At 42.6% G+C, this 16,016-nt stretch overlaps 1 protein-coding gene across 8 annotated transcripts in view; it reads right to left on the reverse strand.

The window, feature by feature from the left end:
- Positions 1-8,046: 8,046 nt before the first annotated feature.
- mrtfab (myocardin related transcription factor Ab) overlaps positions 8,047-16,016 on the reverse strand; it is a 59,630-nt gene continuing 51,660 nt past the window's right edge. For 4 of the 8 annotated variants that reach the window (XM_047378003.1, XM_047378000.1, XM_047378004.1 and 1 more), the window contains 7 exons: positions 14,753-15,766; positions 14,446-14,649; positions 14,263-14,355; positions 13,195-13,329; positions 12,975-13,067; positions 9,587-9,647; positions 8,047-9,505 (listed from right to left, as the gene is read on the reverse strand). In XM_047378003.1, coding sequence (XP_047233959.1) covers positions 8,931-9,505; positions 9,587-9,647; positions 12,975-13,067; positions 13,195-13,329; positions 14,263-14,355; positions 14,446-14,649; positions 14,753-15,766 — 2,175 coding nt within the window. In that variant the 3' untranslated portion in view covers positions 8,047-8,930. Of the gene's footprint in view, positions 9,506-9,586; positions 9,648-9,984; positions 10,041-12,974; positions 13,068-13,194; positions 13,330-14,262; positions 14,356-14,445; positions 14,650-14,752; positions 15,767-16,016 lie in introns of all 8 variants that reach the window. The other 4 variants (XR_007040102.1, XM_047378001.1, XM_047378005.1 and 1 more) reach the window with 4 other exon arrangements.

Here is a 16,016-nt window from a genome sequence, read left to right on the forward strand (position 1 = left end):
CTATCTATCTATCTATCTGTCTGTCTGTCTGTCTGTCTGTCTGTCTGTCTGTCTGTCTGTCTGTCTGTCTGTCTGTCTGTCTGTCTGTCTGTCTGTCTGTCTGTCTGTCTGATATATATATATATATATATCAATATACACTGCTCAAAAAAATAAATGGAACATTTAAACAACACAATATAACTCCAAGTACATCAAACTTCTGTGAAATCAAACTGTCCACTTAGGAAGCAACACTGATTGACAATCAATTTCTCATGTTGTTGTTCAAATGGAAAAGACAACAGGGGGAAATCTTTGACGATTAGCGAGACACTCAATAAAGGAGTGGTTCTGCAGGTGGGGACCACAGACCACTTCTCAGTATCTATGCTTTCTGGCTGATGTTTTGGTCACTTTTGAATGTTGATGGTGCTTTCACACTCGTGGTAGCATGAGACGGACTCTACAACCCACACAAGTGGCTCAGGTAGTGCAGCTCATCCAGGATGGCACATCAATGCGACCTGTGGCAAGAAGGTTTGCTGTGTCTGTCAGCGTAGTGTCCAGAGCCTGGAGGCGCTACCAGGAGACAGGCCCGACGTCCACAAATGGGGGTTGTGCTCACAGCCCAACACCGTGCAGGACGCTTGGCATTTGCCAGAGAACACCAGGATTGGCAAATTTGCCACTGGCGCCCTGTGTTCTTCACAGATGAAAGCAGGTTAACACTGAGCACATGTGACAGACGTGACAGAGTCTGGAGACACCGTGGAGAGCGATCTGCTGCCTGTAACGTCCTTCAGCATGACTGGTTTGGCAGTGGGTCAGTAATGGTGTGGGGTGGCATTTCTTTGGAGGGCCACATGGCCCTCCATGTGCTCGCCAGAGGTAGCCTGACTGCCATTAGGTACCGAGATGAGATCCTCAGACCCCTTGTGAGACCATATGCTGGTGCGGTTGGCCCTGGGTTCCTCCTAATGCAGGACAATGCTAGACCTCATGTGGCTGGAGTTTGTCAGCAGTTCCTGCAAGATGAAGACATTGAAGCTATGGACTGGCCCGCCCGTTCCCCAGACCTGAATCCGATTGAGCACATCTGGGACATCATGTCTCGCTCCATCCACCAACGTCACGTTGCACCACAGACCAGGAGTTGGCGGATGCTTTAGTCCAGGTCTGGGAGGAGATTCCTCAGGAGACCATCTGCCATCTCATCAGGAGCATGCCCAGGCGTTGTAGGGAGGTCATACAGACACGTGGAGGCCACACACAATACTGAGCCTCATTTTGACTTGTTTTAAGGACATTACATCAAAGTTGAATCAGACTGTAGTGTTTTTCCACTTTAAGTTTGTGTGTGACTCCAAATCCAGGCCTCTATTGGTTAATAAATTTGAATTCCAGTGATGATTTTTGTGTGATTTTGTTGTCAGCACATCCAACTTTGCACAGAACAAAGTATTCAATGAGAATATTTCATTCATTCAGATCTAGGATGTGTTATTTGAGTGTTCCCTTTATTTCTTTGAGCAGTGTATATATATATATATATATATATACAGGGGTTGGACATTGAAACTGAAACACCTGTCATTTAGTGTGAGAGGTTTCATGGCTAAATTGGACCAGCCTGGTAGCCAGTCTTCATTGATTGCACATTGCACCAGTAAGAGCAGAGTGTGAAGGTTCAATTAGCAGGGTAAGAGCACAGTTTTGCTCAAAATATTGAAATGCACACAACATTATGGGTGACATACCAGAGTTCAAAAGAGGACAAGTTGTTGGTGCACGTCTTGCTGGCGCATCTGTGACCACGACAGCAAGTCTTTGTGATGTATCAAGAGCCACGGTATCCAGGGTAATGTCAGCATACCACCAAGAAGGACGAACCACATCCAACAGGATTAACTGTGGACGCAAGAGGAAGCTGTCTGAAAGGGATGTTCGGGTGCTAACCCGGATTGTATCCAAAAAACATAAAACCACGGCTGCCCAAATCACGGCAGAATTAAATGTGCAGCTCAACTCTCCTGTTTCCACCAGAACTGTCCGTCGGGAGCTCCACAGGGTCAATATACACGGCCAGGCTGCTATAGCCAAACCTTTGGTCACTCATGCCAATGCCAAACGTCGGTTTCAATGGTGCAAGGAGCGCAAATCTTGGGCTGTGGACAAGGTGAAACATGTATTGTTCTCTGATGAGTCCATCTTTACTGTTTTCCCCACATCCGGGAGATTTACGGTGTGGAGAAGCCCCAAATAAGCGTACCACCCAGACTGTTGCATGCCCAGAGTGAAGCATGGGGGTGGATCAGTGATGGTTTGGGCTGCCATATCATGGCATTCCCTTGGCCCAATACTTGTGCTAGATGGGCACGTCACTGCCAAGGACTACCGAACCATTCTTGAGGACCATGTGCATCCTATGGTTCAAATATTGTATCCTGAAGGTGGTGCCGTGTATCAGGATGACAATGCACCAATACACACAGCAAGACTGGTGAAAGATTGGTTTGATGAACATAAAAGGGAAGTTGAACATCTCCCATGGCCTGCACAGTCACCAGATCTAAATATTATTGAGCCACTTTGGGGTGTTTTGGAGGAGCAAGTCAGGAAACGTTTTCCTCCACCAGTATCACGTAGTGACCTGGTCACTATCCTGCAAGAAGAATGGCTTAAAATCCCTCTGACCACTGTGCAGGACTTGTATATGTCATTCCCAAGACGAATTGACGCTGTATTGGCCGCAAAAGGAGGACCTACACCATACTAATAAATTATTGTGGTCTAAAACCAGGTGTTTCAGTTTCATTGTCCAACCCCAGTATATAGATATATACAAATATATATATAATCGTACTCTCTATCGTTTCGCCGTCTTCCCTGCTTAAGACACTCTTAAGCTCACTTAAAGCCCTTCTCACTACCTCGCTACATTTGTTCACTTTAGAAGCTCTCTTAAGGCCTGAGATGCTTTGTGAATAACTTTTATCTTACTGAGGTAAGAATTCGAAGAAAAATCTTTTTTCATAAAATGACATCACTAGGAGCTACTTTTTGGCTTAGGATTCTTTGTGAATATGGGCCCAGGTTCGTTGTTTGACAGCCAGGATGAAAGCTACACTGCTCCGACTGAATACAAGGCTCAGTAATTGGTCAGAGTCTCGTTTTCAACATCTTAGAGTAAACTTTCCCAGGAAGGCTGAGACGTGTGACCCTTTTTTTATTTTGAACAGACTCTCTTCTGCCCTTGGGACCACCCTTGGTATAGTCTACTATTACTATTAAAATAATTGTTCAATAGTTCACCATTTCACAGTAACATATCAGAGAAAGAAATCCATGTCAGGATATTTCCTACTGCTCCTGATATCTGACTTATCACTGCAATAATTCATCTGACTGACTCACAGAACAATCGGTCTGATTACATCTCTCTACTCTTGCTCTCATGAAGCGTCTGGAGCAATGATCTCTACCAATTAAAACCCTGAGCTCGTGGCTGCTCAGGCTAAACCCGGTTGATAATTGATGCTTCCATCATGATAAACCTGCCTCAACTTTGTTCACTCATCATATCCATTTTCCATTGCGCACTGATCCCATAGCTGATCACTGACACAGACGCAGTGTTGAAGCATCAAAGCTGCAGTCAATGAAATGAAATAATGATTTTTGATTTCTGATTTTTTGTTTCTGTTTAAAAACAGAACTGAACTGAACAACTCTGCCTAATATGGAAGCACGCTTCATAAACTTTAATGTTGCATTTCATAAAAACGATTAAAACCAAGATCTTCTCATAGTTCTTACTTTTCAATAATTCTGTGATAGTTTAGCTGTCCTGAGATCATTTCTACACACATGATCCACCATTACATAGTGATAGGCAAACAAGCACGGTATCTGTCCCAAATCCCCATCAGATCAGAACCCGACCAGTTTGTTACACCAGTCAATCTATTCTATTTTTTTGTTGTTAAAATTCAGCTAACATACAGTGCCTTGCAAAAGTATTCACTCCCCTTGGCTTTTTACATATTTTGTTCATTCCAACCTTTAATTTAAATGTTTTTTTAATCCTACTTTGTGTGCCACAAAAAGGGTCTACCCACAGACCAGGCAAAGAGGGCATTAATCAGAGAGGCAGACCAAAGGTAACCTTGAAGGAGTTGCAGAGTTCCACAGCAAAGACTGGAGTTCAATAAGACGTATACTCCACAGAGCTGGGCTTTATGGAAGGCTGGCCAGAAAAAAGCTATTACTTAGTGTTACCCCATTGCTCTATGTTTCTTCTGTGAGAAGTTCGGATTAGAAGAGGTTTAGAAACATGCTTTGGTCTTACGAGAAAGTGTTTTTTTTTTTTTTAAATCATCATTTATCCATGTTACAATCCAGCTCATGGTGACAGTAAATTATAGATAATGAGAGAACCTGAACCTGAATAGAACAAAACACAATAAACTAAACTAAATTATAAAAATAAGAATATGTAATGTTATGCATTTAAAAAAATTAAGTATATATAACTAATAAACATATTTCAACAATATACAATAGATACATATAAAAGAGGTTGCGGTCTCCATAATCACCATAATCACCAGAACAGTGATCATGGCCCCCCAGGTGTGTACCCAGATTCTAAGAAGCTAATTCTGGTTAAGGACGGTCCACAACTCCCCTGGGCCTGTGGTTCTGGACTTTAGGGACATTTGTCATACATTACAGTTGGGGAAAAAATGCAAAGTCTCATTCAGTCACTGCCCCAATTGTTCCCAAAATGGCCCAATGGGTCTTTTGCCATACACTTTCCCCAACTACAATGTATAATAAGTTTTCCTAACACATTTTGAGATTTGGTTAATGTCATCACATGCGATGCAGGGGCTCTCAGCTGCCTTTTTCATTGTCCTTTGAAATGTGTCGAAACCTGGAGTGCCCGATCCCCATTTTCGACAAAGTCTACCCAGGTTTTAGGCACCCATATTTGCCTTATGTGCGGCATTTAGGACGATGGGGAACATTCCAGCCTAAAAGGGGCACACAATGGGAACATTTGGGCCATTTGCCATTACGAGTGGAGTGAGAAATAAATTGGGAAAATCGCAGAATAAGGACTCTGACGCCTGACAGAAACGTGTGCCGATCTCTGCAGCCTCCACACATCCTGGATACAAACTGTTTAGACTTTTACCTTCAGGTCGGCGCTACAGGGCACCATGTGCCAAAACCAGCTGTCACAGTGACGGCTTTCCCCATGCTGTCTCTCTGTTGAACACAATGGACACCTCACAGCTAGAGTAACCAGCTGCTCAGCTGTGAAACTAAATAAGCATATTTGACCTACCACAACCTGCCTTTTTTTTCTTTTTTTTTATATTATAAAATTGGCTGTACATACACATACATGCACATAATGTCCTTTTATCCTTTATTTTATTTCCTCTAAAGTTTATATATCTATACTTAATGTCTTATGTTGTGAGCACTTGAAACCAAAATCAAATTCCATGGTTAGTTGTTTGAACTGTACAATGAACCCCAAAACACATGAAATCCACAACGAAAAAGTGTTTCAACATACAAAACAAAGCCTCTACGAAAATATTATGAAAGAACTGTAAGCATTTACAACTGTAATGTGCAAAGGTTCTAAACTAACCCTAATTTCTTTGAACCCTGTTTCCGATGGGGCTGAATTCTTTGTAATCTTGTTCACGCCAAACCAAAATGGTTGCCTCTGCAGCTTCTTCTTTTCTGGCTCCTGGCAAGATGTTATGTTATTGTGTTTATCAAATTGTTGATGTGTTTTCTTATGCAGAAAGCAGCTCAGGGAGTGGAAAAGGTATTGCTAGTTAAATCAGTCAAGCTAAAGTAAAAAAAAAACCTAAGAATTACGATTTTCTTTAATAATTGAAATCAATGCTGCTATTCTTTATTATTACTACATTTCTCACTCATAATAAATGCTTTCCCGATCATGTGAGATTAAACAGCATGCACGCCTGTTTGCTGCAGGGTGACGGGCTCCTGACAGTGGGAGGTAGAATACAGAGAAGATCTTTAGCCCTTGTGGCGCTGCAGCATTTTGGAGCTCACTGCAGTTAATTAATGCCATGGCCTCCGGACTTTTATCTGCTCTGTGAATGAGAGAGACACATCACTGACGCTGCATCAGGGAGCTGCTGTGACCTTTGTGTTTGTGGATGTGAAGGGACTCTATGTGAGCTTGTTGTACATGGGGCAATCTGTGTTTCAGATTCAGAGAGCTCACCAGGGTCTTGGAGGGATGGTGAAGGAGTGTGAGGCTTAGGTAGACTTTGTATTAGAACTCAATAGGTGTGCTGTTTGAGAGGAAGGAGAAGGGGCTGAAGAAGAGGTTGCTTAACTTTCTGATTTCTGCCGTTTTGTTCATTGGTTACTCTCTACTGAAGGTTGTGGTTTAGAGATTTTATTCAAAATTTTTTTCCCAAATCTAATAAAAAGGAAGATCAGGCAAAGGAATACTTATGTGTCCTAAAGTGGAGGCTGAAAAGGAGCGAGAATCTGTTCTCAGGCTATTAGCCAGACAATGTACAAATCTGGCCGTTATGGAATAAGGTCATAAGAAGTCCAGATCGCAGTTTGCCATAAACCATCCAGGGAAAACACAGCAAAACAAAAGATCTTTGGTTAGATAAGACTAAAACTTTTTGGCCAACATGCAAACCACTGTATGTGGCAAAAAAAACAGCCCAGCTTGTCAAACCGATAATACCATCCCTAACATCACGGAGGCAGCATCATGCTGTGAAAAGTTTTGCTTGTTTCAGCAGGAACAGAGAAGCTTGTCAGAGTTGATGGGTGGAGCCAAATACAGGAAAATCCAGAAGGAAAACCTGTTAGACGCAAAAGACTTAAGACGCAGATGGAGGATCACTTTCCCGAGGGCCAACAACCCTAAATAGAGAGCAAAAACTCCTGTGGAAAAGCATAGATAAAAATATTTTAATGTGATGGGGAGGCCCAGTCAAAGTCCAGAACTAAATCTAATCGAAAATTTGTCTAAATCCAATCTTATGAGCTTAAACTACTTTACAAGAAAGAATGAACAAATATTTCAGTATCTATATGTCTGCTATTGTAGCTGCAATGGAAGACAGTACCACAAAATATTGGCTCTAGGGTAATGAATACAAATGCATGCCACACTTTTCAGATTTATGAGACACACTTTTTCTTTCAAGTCACAATTCAGCACTACTTTGTGTTCGTTTATCATGTAAAATCCCAATTAAAACACAACTAGGTTTGTAGTTGTAACATAAATATTATGGTAAAAGTTTAAGGGGTGGGAATAATTTCGCAGGCCATGGAATGAATATAAACACCACTTCATGGTGTCCTAAAATACAACAAGACTGCAGTCCCAAAAGACTTTTCCGGACATTCTTTGGAACTAATTTCTTTCAGGCTTGTTCCTCCACTCCTTCCCTCTTCCTTACTTCTGAGGTACAGGGAATGTTTTATTTCTTATGCAACACAATCTGAATTTACCCTGTTACACATATTTAGCAGGTGTGCCAAGAAGTGTGTAGAAAGCTGCATGTGGTATTCCAGTGAAGCATATATATTTGTTTCAATAACCCAGGAGATTTAAGGGTATTCGGTGCAATTTTAAACCTAAACCATAGAACAAGGACACTGATGAAGATGAAGATTAAAAATAAAAACAGCAACAAAAAATTGTTAAATAATTCTTAGGAAAATTCCAAATCAAACAAAAAAGGCTTCTGGCTTTTACGTCAAAAAAAGCTGTTAGATGATGCATTCTCAAATGACCCTTTGTTTCTTTAGAAAAATGCACAAAGGCTTTACGATTTAATTAAAGATTTTTTTATGATATATTTTATTATTAGCGCATTAAAATTCAACTCATGATAGCTGCGTTCAGTGGCGAGTGGTTTCTTTATTTTGGCGCCCTCTTGTGGCCTTCATTTTCTCAAGATGCCTCGGCCCAATTTTATGGAGAAAGTTTATTTAAGAATTTTGTGACGGAAAATAACACAAGCAAACATCTTTGTGTTTTTATTTTGTTTATTTATTTTATATATAAAATGACAAGGACCGAGTGTTTTAGAAGCCCCACCCTCTCATTATGTTCCACAGCCGGCTCACTCGACTCTAAAGCAACCAGCAAAGAAAAATAGTCTTATGAACAATTGATATAATATACACCCCATATACAGCAATACATAGTGGTCTACCATAATGTTACCAACAATACACAGCCTCCACTGAGGCTTCAGTTCAAATGGTTGCCACTGATATGGTTCAATTCAATAGCAACCAATGATGATTTTTTCTTTGACTAGTGGGCAAGTATCAGGTTGCCATGTTGGGGAGACGAGGCCAGTAACAGCTGCCTTTGCTTTACATACCATCAGCTGATCAAAACACATGACGGATTCTGCTCAAACAGGCCACCCAGTGCTAAGATTCAGCTACTGACCTGAACATCTCCTTTAAACCAATCAGATTGAGCATAAGTGCAAAGTTTAAGGAGGCACTGACACACTCTGCAGCCTTAAGAGGCAGCGTAAACGTTCCTGACAGCTCATTTTCGTTTCTGATCTGTCGTGCTTCTGACAGGTTCATTTGAACCAGGTTACAATCAAGGTTTCTTTTGTGTGGCTGTAACCAATCAGCTGCTTGGATTCCCATGGAATTTAAATTAACAAAAGTTCACCTCACTTGCATCAAGTTTGGGTTCTTTTTATGAATTTAACTTCTCTGTTTGTTGCATATTTCATCACAGCTCACATTCAGTAACAGCCAGCGACAAACCGTGTGTTTGCATGTGCCAGTAACCCCCGCAGTGGTGGAAACAGCACATAGAAACGTGTGCATGAAATAAAGAAGGAGCCTATACACAGTGTGAGTGACAACATGTCCATATGTGGCTACAGACACGACTCCCAGTGAAGCTGCAGGTCTGTGCTGTCCAGAAAGTCGGCTGAGAACACGCTTGGTGGAGTGTGGGGCGCCAGAGGGGTTAGACTCGTTCCTCCATCTCTTTCGCACGCCGCTCCACTTCCTCTGACTCCCCCGTTTTCCACGTTCCCTCCACCTCCGGTCCCCATAGAGATATCCAGCCAATCCATGCTGTCGAGGGTGGGGTCGCCAAAGTCCAGCCCCGTAGAGTGAGGGGAGAAGCCCAGGTCCGATGTGTCCATGGGAGAGGGAGGGTGGTCCAGAATGCTTTGCGTGCTTAGCATCTGGCTGTGCAGGTCGTCGATCAGTGTCAGGCCACCATCGGGCTCCATACACAGTAGCGGGGTCCCCGTGGTGCTCTCCAGGAAGTCCTCCAGCCGCCCGTTGCCAGTGCAGTGCTCTCCTGCACGCAGCTGAGAGGAGAGGGGCTCTGTGGGGGTGGGTGAAGACAGGTGGAGTGGGGATGCGGGAACACACGGGGAAGGTGGGTCAGAGTTGAGAGGTGCAAGGGAAGGGTCCGGGTTGGGCTTGAAACCTGGGATTTCTGAGGGAGGACAGAGATAAAGATAATCAATACAGATGATGTCATGAGTGTCCTCTCAGGTTCATCAACGAAGACTAATACCTCCACTCTTGAGCAGGATGTCAAACAGATCGTCCATCTGCTGGCTGTTCACACCGTTTTCCTGAAAAACAGACAAATCTCCATTAAACACCAATTACAGCAGGAAAAGAAAACAGCTGGAGCTACAAAACAACTCAAACTAAAGCTTGGCCTTCATGGTAAGTTGAGTTTGTAATTAGTTAAATAACAACAGTGCCTTGGAAAAATATTCCTTCTTTGGAAATATTCACTTTAGGCCACAAACATTATAGAATTTTTATGAGATTTTATGTGATAGACCACAAACACAAAGAAGTCCAAAACTGTCAAGTGGAAGGAAAAGAATCTGGTTTTCAAACCTTTCTTCAAATAAAAATTAAAAAAAGGCCTATTGTTTTTAGCCCCCTTTTCCCTAATACCTTTAAATAAATCCAGTGCATCCAAAGGCCTTGAAAATTCTCCACAAATCCACCCTCTTCGGCAGAGTGGTAAGAAGAAAGACAATATTAAGAAAAAGCCATGAGAAATCTGCAAGGTGCTCTGGTTAGCAGTTCCAAAACGGAAAGTTATAGGTGACATGAAAAACAGTATCTCTGGCTGCACACATGGTAGCAGCATTATGCTGCATTGGTGCTTTTCTTCAGGAGGATCATGTTCACAGTCGATGGGAAGATGGATGGAGCTAAATACCTGCCAGAGGCTGCAAAAGACTCGGGATTTGGGTTGGAGGTTCACCTTTCAGTGGAACAATGGCCCTAAACGTACAACCAGAACTACAAAGGAATGATCTAGCTCAATATTTTCATGCGTTAGAGTGGCCTAGTTAAAGTTGAGACTGTTGAGAATCAGTGACAAGAGCTCACAGATGCTCTCCATCCAATCTGAAGGAGTTTGAGATGGTTTCTCGAGAATAATAGGCAACAAATTAAGTCTCTAGACGTACCTATCTGGTGGAGACAGACCCTAAGAGACTTGCAGCTGTAATTGCAGAGGAAAGTAGTTCGAGAAAGTACAGTCGCAAGATATACTCAACCACACTCATAGCAACAACAATGTGTGCAATACTGCAATCGCAAAAGACTGCTTGGTTGGAATATTTTGTGCGCTGTATTATTTCAGGTATCATGCATTCAAATTCTGCTTGCCAATAATATGTTTGGTAAATATCGGCAGACTTTCAGTGTCCTTTATGCCCAAATCTGATCTAAATGTTTAACCTCATACGAGGAGATGCAGACACTGCGGTGATAGAAAAGATAGTGAGTAAGGACGAAAATGTGGCTAATTATAACTGATATTGTTATTTAGGTGTCCAACCCTAGTACAGACTCAGGACCAGTAAATACTGTAATGCCCCTTTTCCATTAGTACTCTACTTGATTCTGGTTTGGTTATTTTTTTTCTATTACAATCGAGTACCATCTCATTGTGGGCAGGACTGTCAATAGCAAGGTGGCCTCAGAGTCTGAAAAACCAACAGGATGTGATTTATAGTGACATAAACAACAACAGCCTTAACTACTGCTCAGTCTTTGACTGTTGTCAGATTCTGAGTGAAAGAAGAGAGCCAGAGAAGGCTGCGGGCAGCAAGAGCAAGCACTCTGGATAAATACCGGAGAGAGGAGAAAACCATGGAGCGGCATCAAACTGAAGGATACAAGCTAGAGGATGATCAGCTAACGCTACCTATCGCTAGCTTGCTATACTGGTCATATACACAATAAACCCAGCGTACAACAATTTAATGGTTGAAGATTTTAATTACTAAAATACGCTGTGATCGGTGACGCTGCCCCCTACCTAATCAGTGACCGACAGTCTTCTGACATCGTGTTTTCAGCAAAGGTTGGCTCGCTTGGTACCGCAAGCAAGCAGGTGCTAAAAATGGTTCCGTGTAACGGTTGCTAATGGAAAAGCATAAAAAGTACCAAACTGCACTGAGTAGGGACTAGTGCAAAAGGAGCCTGGGTGTTGCAGTTAGAAGATTAACCAGACTGAAACATTTAATAATCACCAAACCACATGCATGTTGCTTTATTTCACACTGGTGCAAACATGGTTCTGTGAACCAGATTTAGATTTTTAGCTGAAGAGGTCATCCATCTGGAGCCAGGTAACATGCATGGACAAACATTATTTAAAAAACTGCTTTGGTTTCAGTGCATATAATTTTACCAAAAAACAAGAAAACACTGTTTTGAATAAAGACAAATTAAAACCAAATAACTGAATTATTTGCAATCAAAGTTCTGTGTTATTTTGCAAAACACTGAATGTCAAATTAGCACAGTAACATCTTTTTAAACTCAATATTTTCTGAAGGCGTAAAAATAAAAATAAACTATTTCACAGTATCTGGAAACATATCAAGCGAAGCTCTCGATTTACCGGTCGATCTACGTTCCTACCCTCATCTATGGTCATGACTGAAAGAACGAGATCACGGATACAAGCGGCCAAAATGAGTTTCCTCCGCAGGGTGTCTGGGCTCTCCCTTAGAGATGGGGTGAGAAGCTCGGTCATCCGGGAGGCGCTCAGAGTAAAGCCGCTGCTTCTCCGGGCATCTGGTTAGGATGCCTCCTGGACGCCTCCCTGGTGAAGTGTTCCAGGCATGTCCCACAGGGAGGAGGCCGAGAGGACGACCCAGGACACGCTGGAGGGACTATGTTTCTCGCCTGGCCTGGGAACGCCTTGGGCTCCCCCCGGAAGAGCTGGCCCAAGTGGCTGGGGAGTGGGAAGTCTGGGTCTCTCTGCTTAGGCTGCTGCCTCTGTGACCCGACCCCAGATAAGCAGAAGACGATGGATGGATGGATGGAAACATTTAAAAAAAAAAAAAAAGAACATCTGTTTTTGCTCTGCTTGATTGGAGCTGCTAAATATGTTTTATGCAAACAAAACTAGATGAGGTTTTGTTATGAGTCACTTCTCATCCAAAATTAGGGGAAGAAGAAAAACTACGAGGAGAATAATGTGTTATGGTTACAGCAACAGATACAGTTCTCCTTTTCCCATGACTGGTAACACTTGACCAGTGACAGTCACTTTTGTCTTTCTGCAGATATGCCATCTTTAAACAGCTACCAGAACCACTGAGTGAACAACATAATAAACAAAGCAGAAGTAAATCTGTCAAAAAAAAAGGAAAGCACGAAACAAACAACAGATAAACTGTGAGTTGGTATTACAGGTGCCAAGAGTTGATAGGACGAAAACAAGACTACAGTGTGACCCGTTTACATTATAAACCCACACAACACCATGCAGATGCAGGCGCACAAACATATTTGCCCTTCAAGTTCAGCAACATGAACACACAGCTCAATTGAGAGGATGGAAAATGCAGACAGAGAAAAAAAAAGATCAATAAGTGCAAGAAGGATGGAAAGAAAAGACATGCAGCGGGACATACTTTAGAGCGCTGAGGAGGAAGGGAGGTGTTGGGTTTAGGGGAGGGAGGGGTGAATAGTGTGTGCCGGTCATAAGGCAAACATACTTCCTCTCTCTGCCGAGGCAGGATGATGAAGAGACAAGAAGAAACAAGGAAAGAAAACTTTACAACAAGTGAAAACTGAGCGACAGAGACTGCATGCTGATGGGATCTCTGATGGGAATGGAGGTGGACAAGGTACCTTTAGTGAGGACATTAGGTTGCTTTGGCTTTCAGTGTCTGACATGTCTTCAAAGAATGGTTGCAGGCTGGGAGGGGCCGTATGGGACAGGCTCGGTTGTGGAGTCCCGTTGGTGTCTAAGTGCAAACCTGCCTTCTGTTCCAGAGGGAGAAGAGTGGGAAACACAAGATTTATACTGTAGAGCAAGTATGGGCTGCTAGGAGATCATCAGCATCATAACATTGAGTAAAAGTACCATGTTTCCATGGTAATACTGTTTTTATGGAAAATATTTATTCATCTCAAATTAAAACATCAATGATATTAATGATATTAATTTCAGCACTCCAAAAAATGCAAACTCATATTATATAGTCATGAAAAACCAAATTTCAGTTCATCCGAAGGTTTGAATATTAAATTGGACCGATAAAAAGGATTTTTAAAATACAGATCTGTTGTGACCAAAAGAGCTAAACCATCATGAGGAAGAAAGTTGACTGGCCCCTGCAAGGAGGGTAAGCCACAGAAGGTACAGTTGGCAGGTCACAGAGTGCTGTATCCAGGCATATTAATGGAACATTAAGTGGAGGGAAGAAGGTGTGTCAAAAATGCTCCAAAAGCGACAGGAATAATAGCAGCCTGATCACCTTCACGCCAAGCTGCATTGATGGAGTATTTCATGCAGAATGAGCCTCAAACGAGTATTGAGGATGTATACAGAGCACAGACAGACTTTTCAGCGGGGCAACATTTCTGTATTTAAAAATCCTTTTTAATAAATAAACCACATTTATCAAAATTAACAGAAATAAACAGTGCATTAAAACCAGTTTGTGTGGAATTAATCTTTACGGTATGAGTTACAAACTGTTAAACTAAATAACTAATATTATGAACTTTTTGATATTTGAAATTATTGAGATGCAACTGTAAATACTTTATCAGCAATGACACCTTGTGGACAGATTATAGCACTGCATGAACATACTAGATGTTGCCTCATCTTTATTTATATCTTTTGACAAATAATAAAATACTAGAAATTTTTTAAGCTAAAAATAGAAGTTACACAGTTATTAATTTTACCTTTTTGTTCGGTTGCCTTGCAGACTCAGCTACTGCCTGCTCCTTTGACTGGCTAACGGCGTTTGGAAGTTTACTAGGGCTCGACTGTAGCCTCTGAAAATGCCAAAATGCAGACAGATAAGGACTTTGTAATTTCATTAAGAGGATGCTGCAGCTCACCACAGAGTATCACACTCCCTGTACCTGCAGAGTGATGCGTCCATTGATTTTGGCCAATGAGGACACCCCGTTCGGTTTGTCTCTGGCGTGGCTGCTCAGAGCGATCAGGTAGTGGTTGCCGTTGCTGTCAGTGACCAGCGTTGGCATGCCGTTGGCCTTAAGGTCTAATGCAATGGCTTGGGTGTGGAGTGGAGTGCCATTTTGTTGATTGACGATGACTGGAGACACCTTTGGGGGAAAAACATTTTTTTTCTTCTTATTTATCTGATATTTAATTCCGACGATACAAATATGATATCCCAGATAGATCACATTTTTCAAACCCTCTCACCTGTTGTGTGCTCGGTGCTGCCATCTGCTGCTTCTGCTGCAGCCTCTGCTGAGCCCTCTGCTGCTTCCTCTGCTGGCTTTGGCTGATTGTGGCCTTCTGGCCCGTTAGCGTCTGGTTCTGAATCTGCACCTGCTTCAGCTGAACCTGGTTCTTCTGCTGAGTTTGAACCTCCCCTTGAGTTTGTTTGACCTGCTTTTGTTGTACCACCTTCTGCTGTGCCAGTTTCTGCTGGACTGTCCTCTGCTGGGCCTGGAGCTGTTTCTGTTGGGTTTGCTGTATAATGAGTTGCTGCAGTTGCTGCTGCTGATGGAGCAGCATTTGAGCCTCTTTTTTCTGCTGTTGTTTCTGAGAGTTGGATTTACCCTCTGAGTCTTTCTGCAGCTTCACCTGTCCTTGCCGCTGTTTGGGCTGCAGCTGCTGTTTCTGATGCTCTGCCTGCTGGAGCTGAAGCTGATGAATCTGCTGCAGCCTCAATAGCGTCTCCTGAGAGCACTGCATTGGCTCGGTCAGCTTCTTGGCCTGCGCCTCCTTGATAACTCCCTCCATCCCTTTCTCAGGCTCCACCTCTTCCTTCACAGTCAGAACAATGCCATTAGGGAGCATCGGTGGCTGAATGGATGAAGCTTTTATTAGAGTTTGAAGTTTCACTTCAGAGGACGTTCTGCTCAACTCAGTCCATTCCTTCTTTACCACCACCCCACCCGCCATCTTGCCCTGCTCTAACTGGGACCTTAGAGTCTCCACCAGTCTCTGCTTCTGACGCAGCATCCTGGTTAATTCCTCGATTTGTTTGTCCTTCTCTTGCAGCATCTGGTCTTTATCCATACATGACGTGTCCATGGCTCCTGCAGAAAGGGACTCTTTGGGCTGCAACAACACCGGTGAGGACTTGGACAGGCTGCAGGAGCTCTGGACCTCCTCTTTCACTACCGAGAAAGGCTGAGGGAGTGAAGCAATATGGGATGGGTGCTGAGGAGAGGGGTGGAGGGTTAGCTGGGTGAGGGGAGAGGTCACCTAAAGGGTGAAAAAAAAAAAAAAAAGACTGTCAGCGACAGACAAAGAAACAGTAGCTTGCAGAGGTATTCCCACCGCTTACATTTTCATATATTTTGTCACATTACAAACACATTTCAGTTTATTTTACAGGGATATTATGTGGCAGATGAACACAAAGTTAAGCATAAGTGTGAAGTGAACAGAAATGAAAAGATGGTTTTAAAAACGTATTTACGAATAAATATCTGAAAGGTCTTGCATTTACTCT

Source organism: Girardinichthys multiradiatus, chromosome 10, assembly GCF_021462225.1.
Source record: "Girardinichthys multiradiatus isolate DD_20200921_A chromosome 10, DD_fGirMul_XY1, whole genome shotgun sequence".
Classification (NCBI taxonomy): Eukaryota; Metazoa; Chordata; class Actinopteri; order Cyprinodontiformes; family Goodeidae; genus Girardinichthys; species Girardinichthys multiradiatus.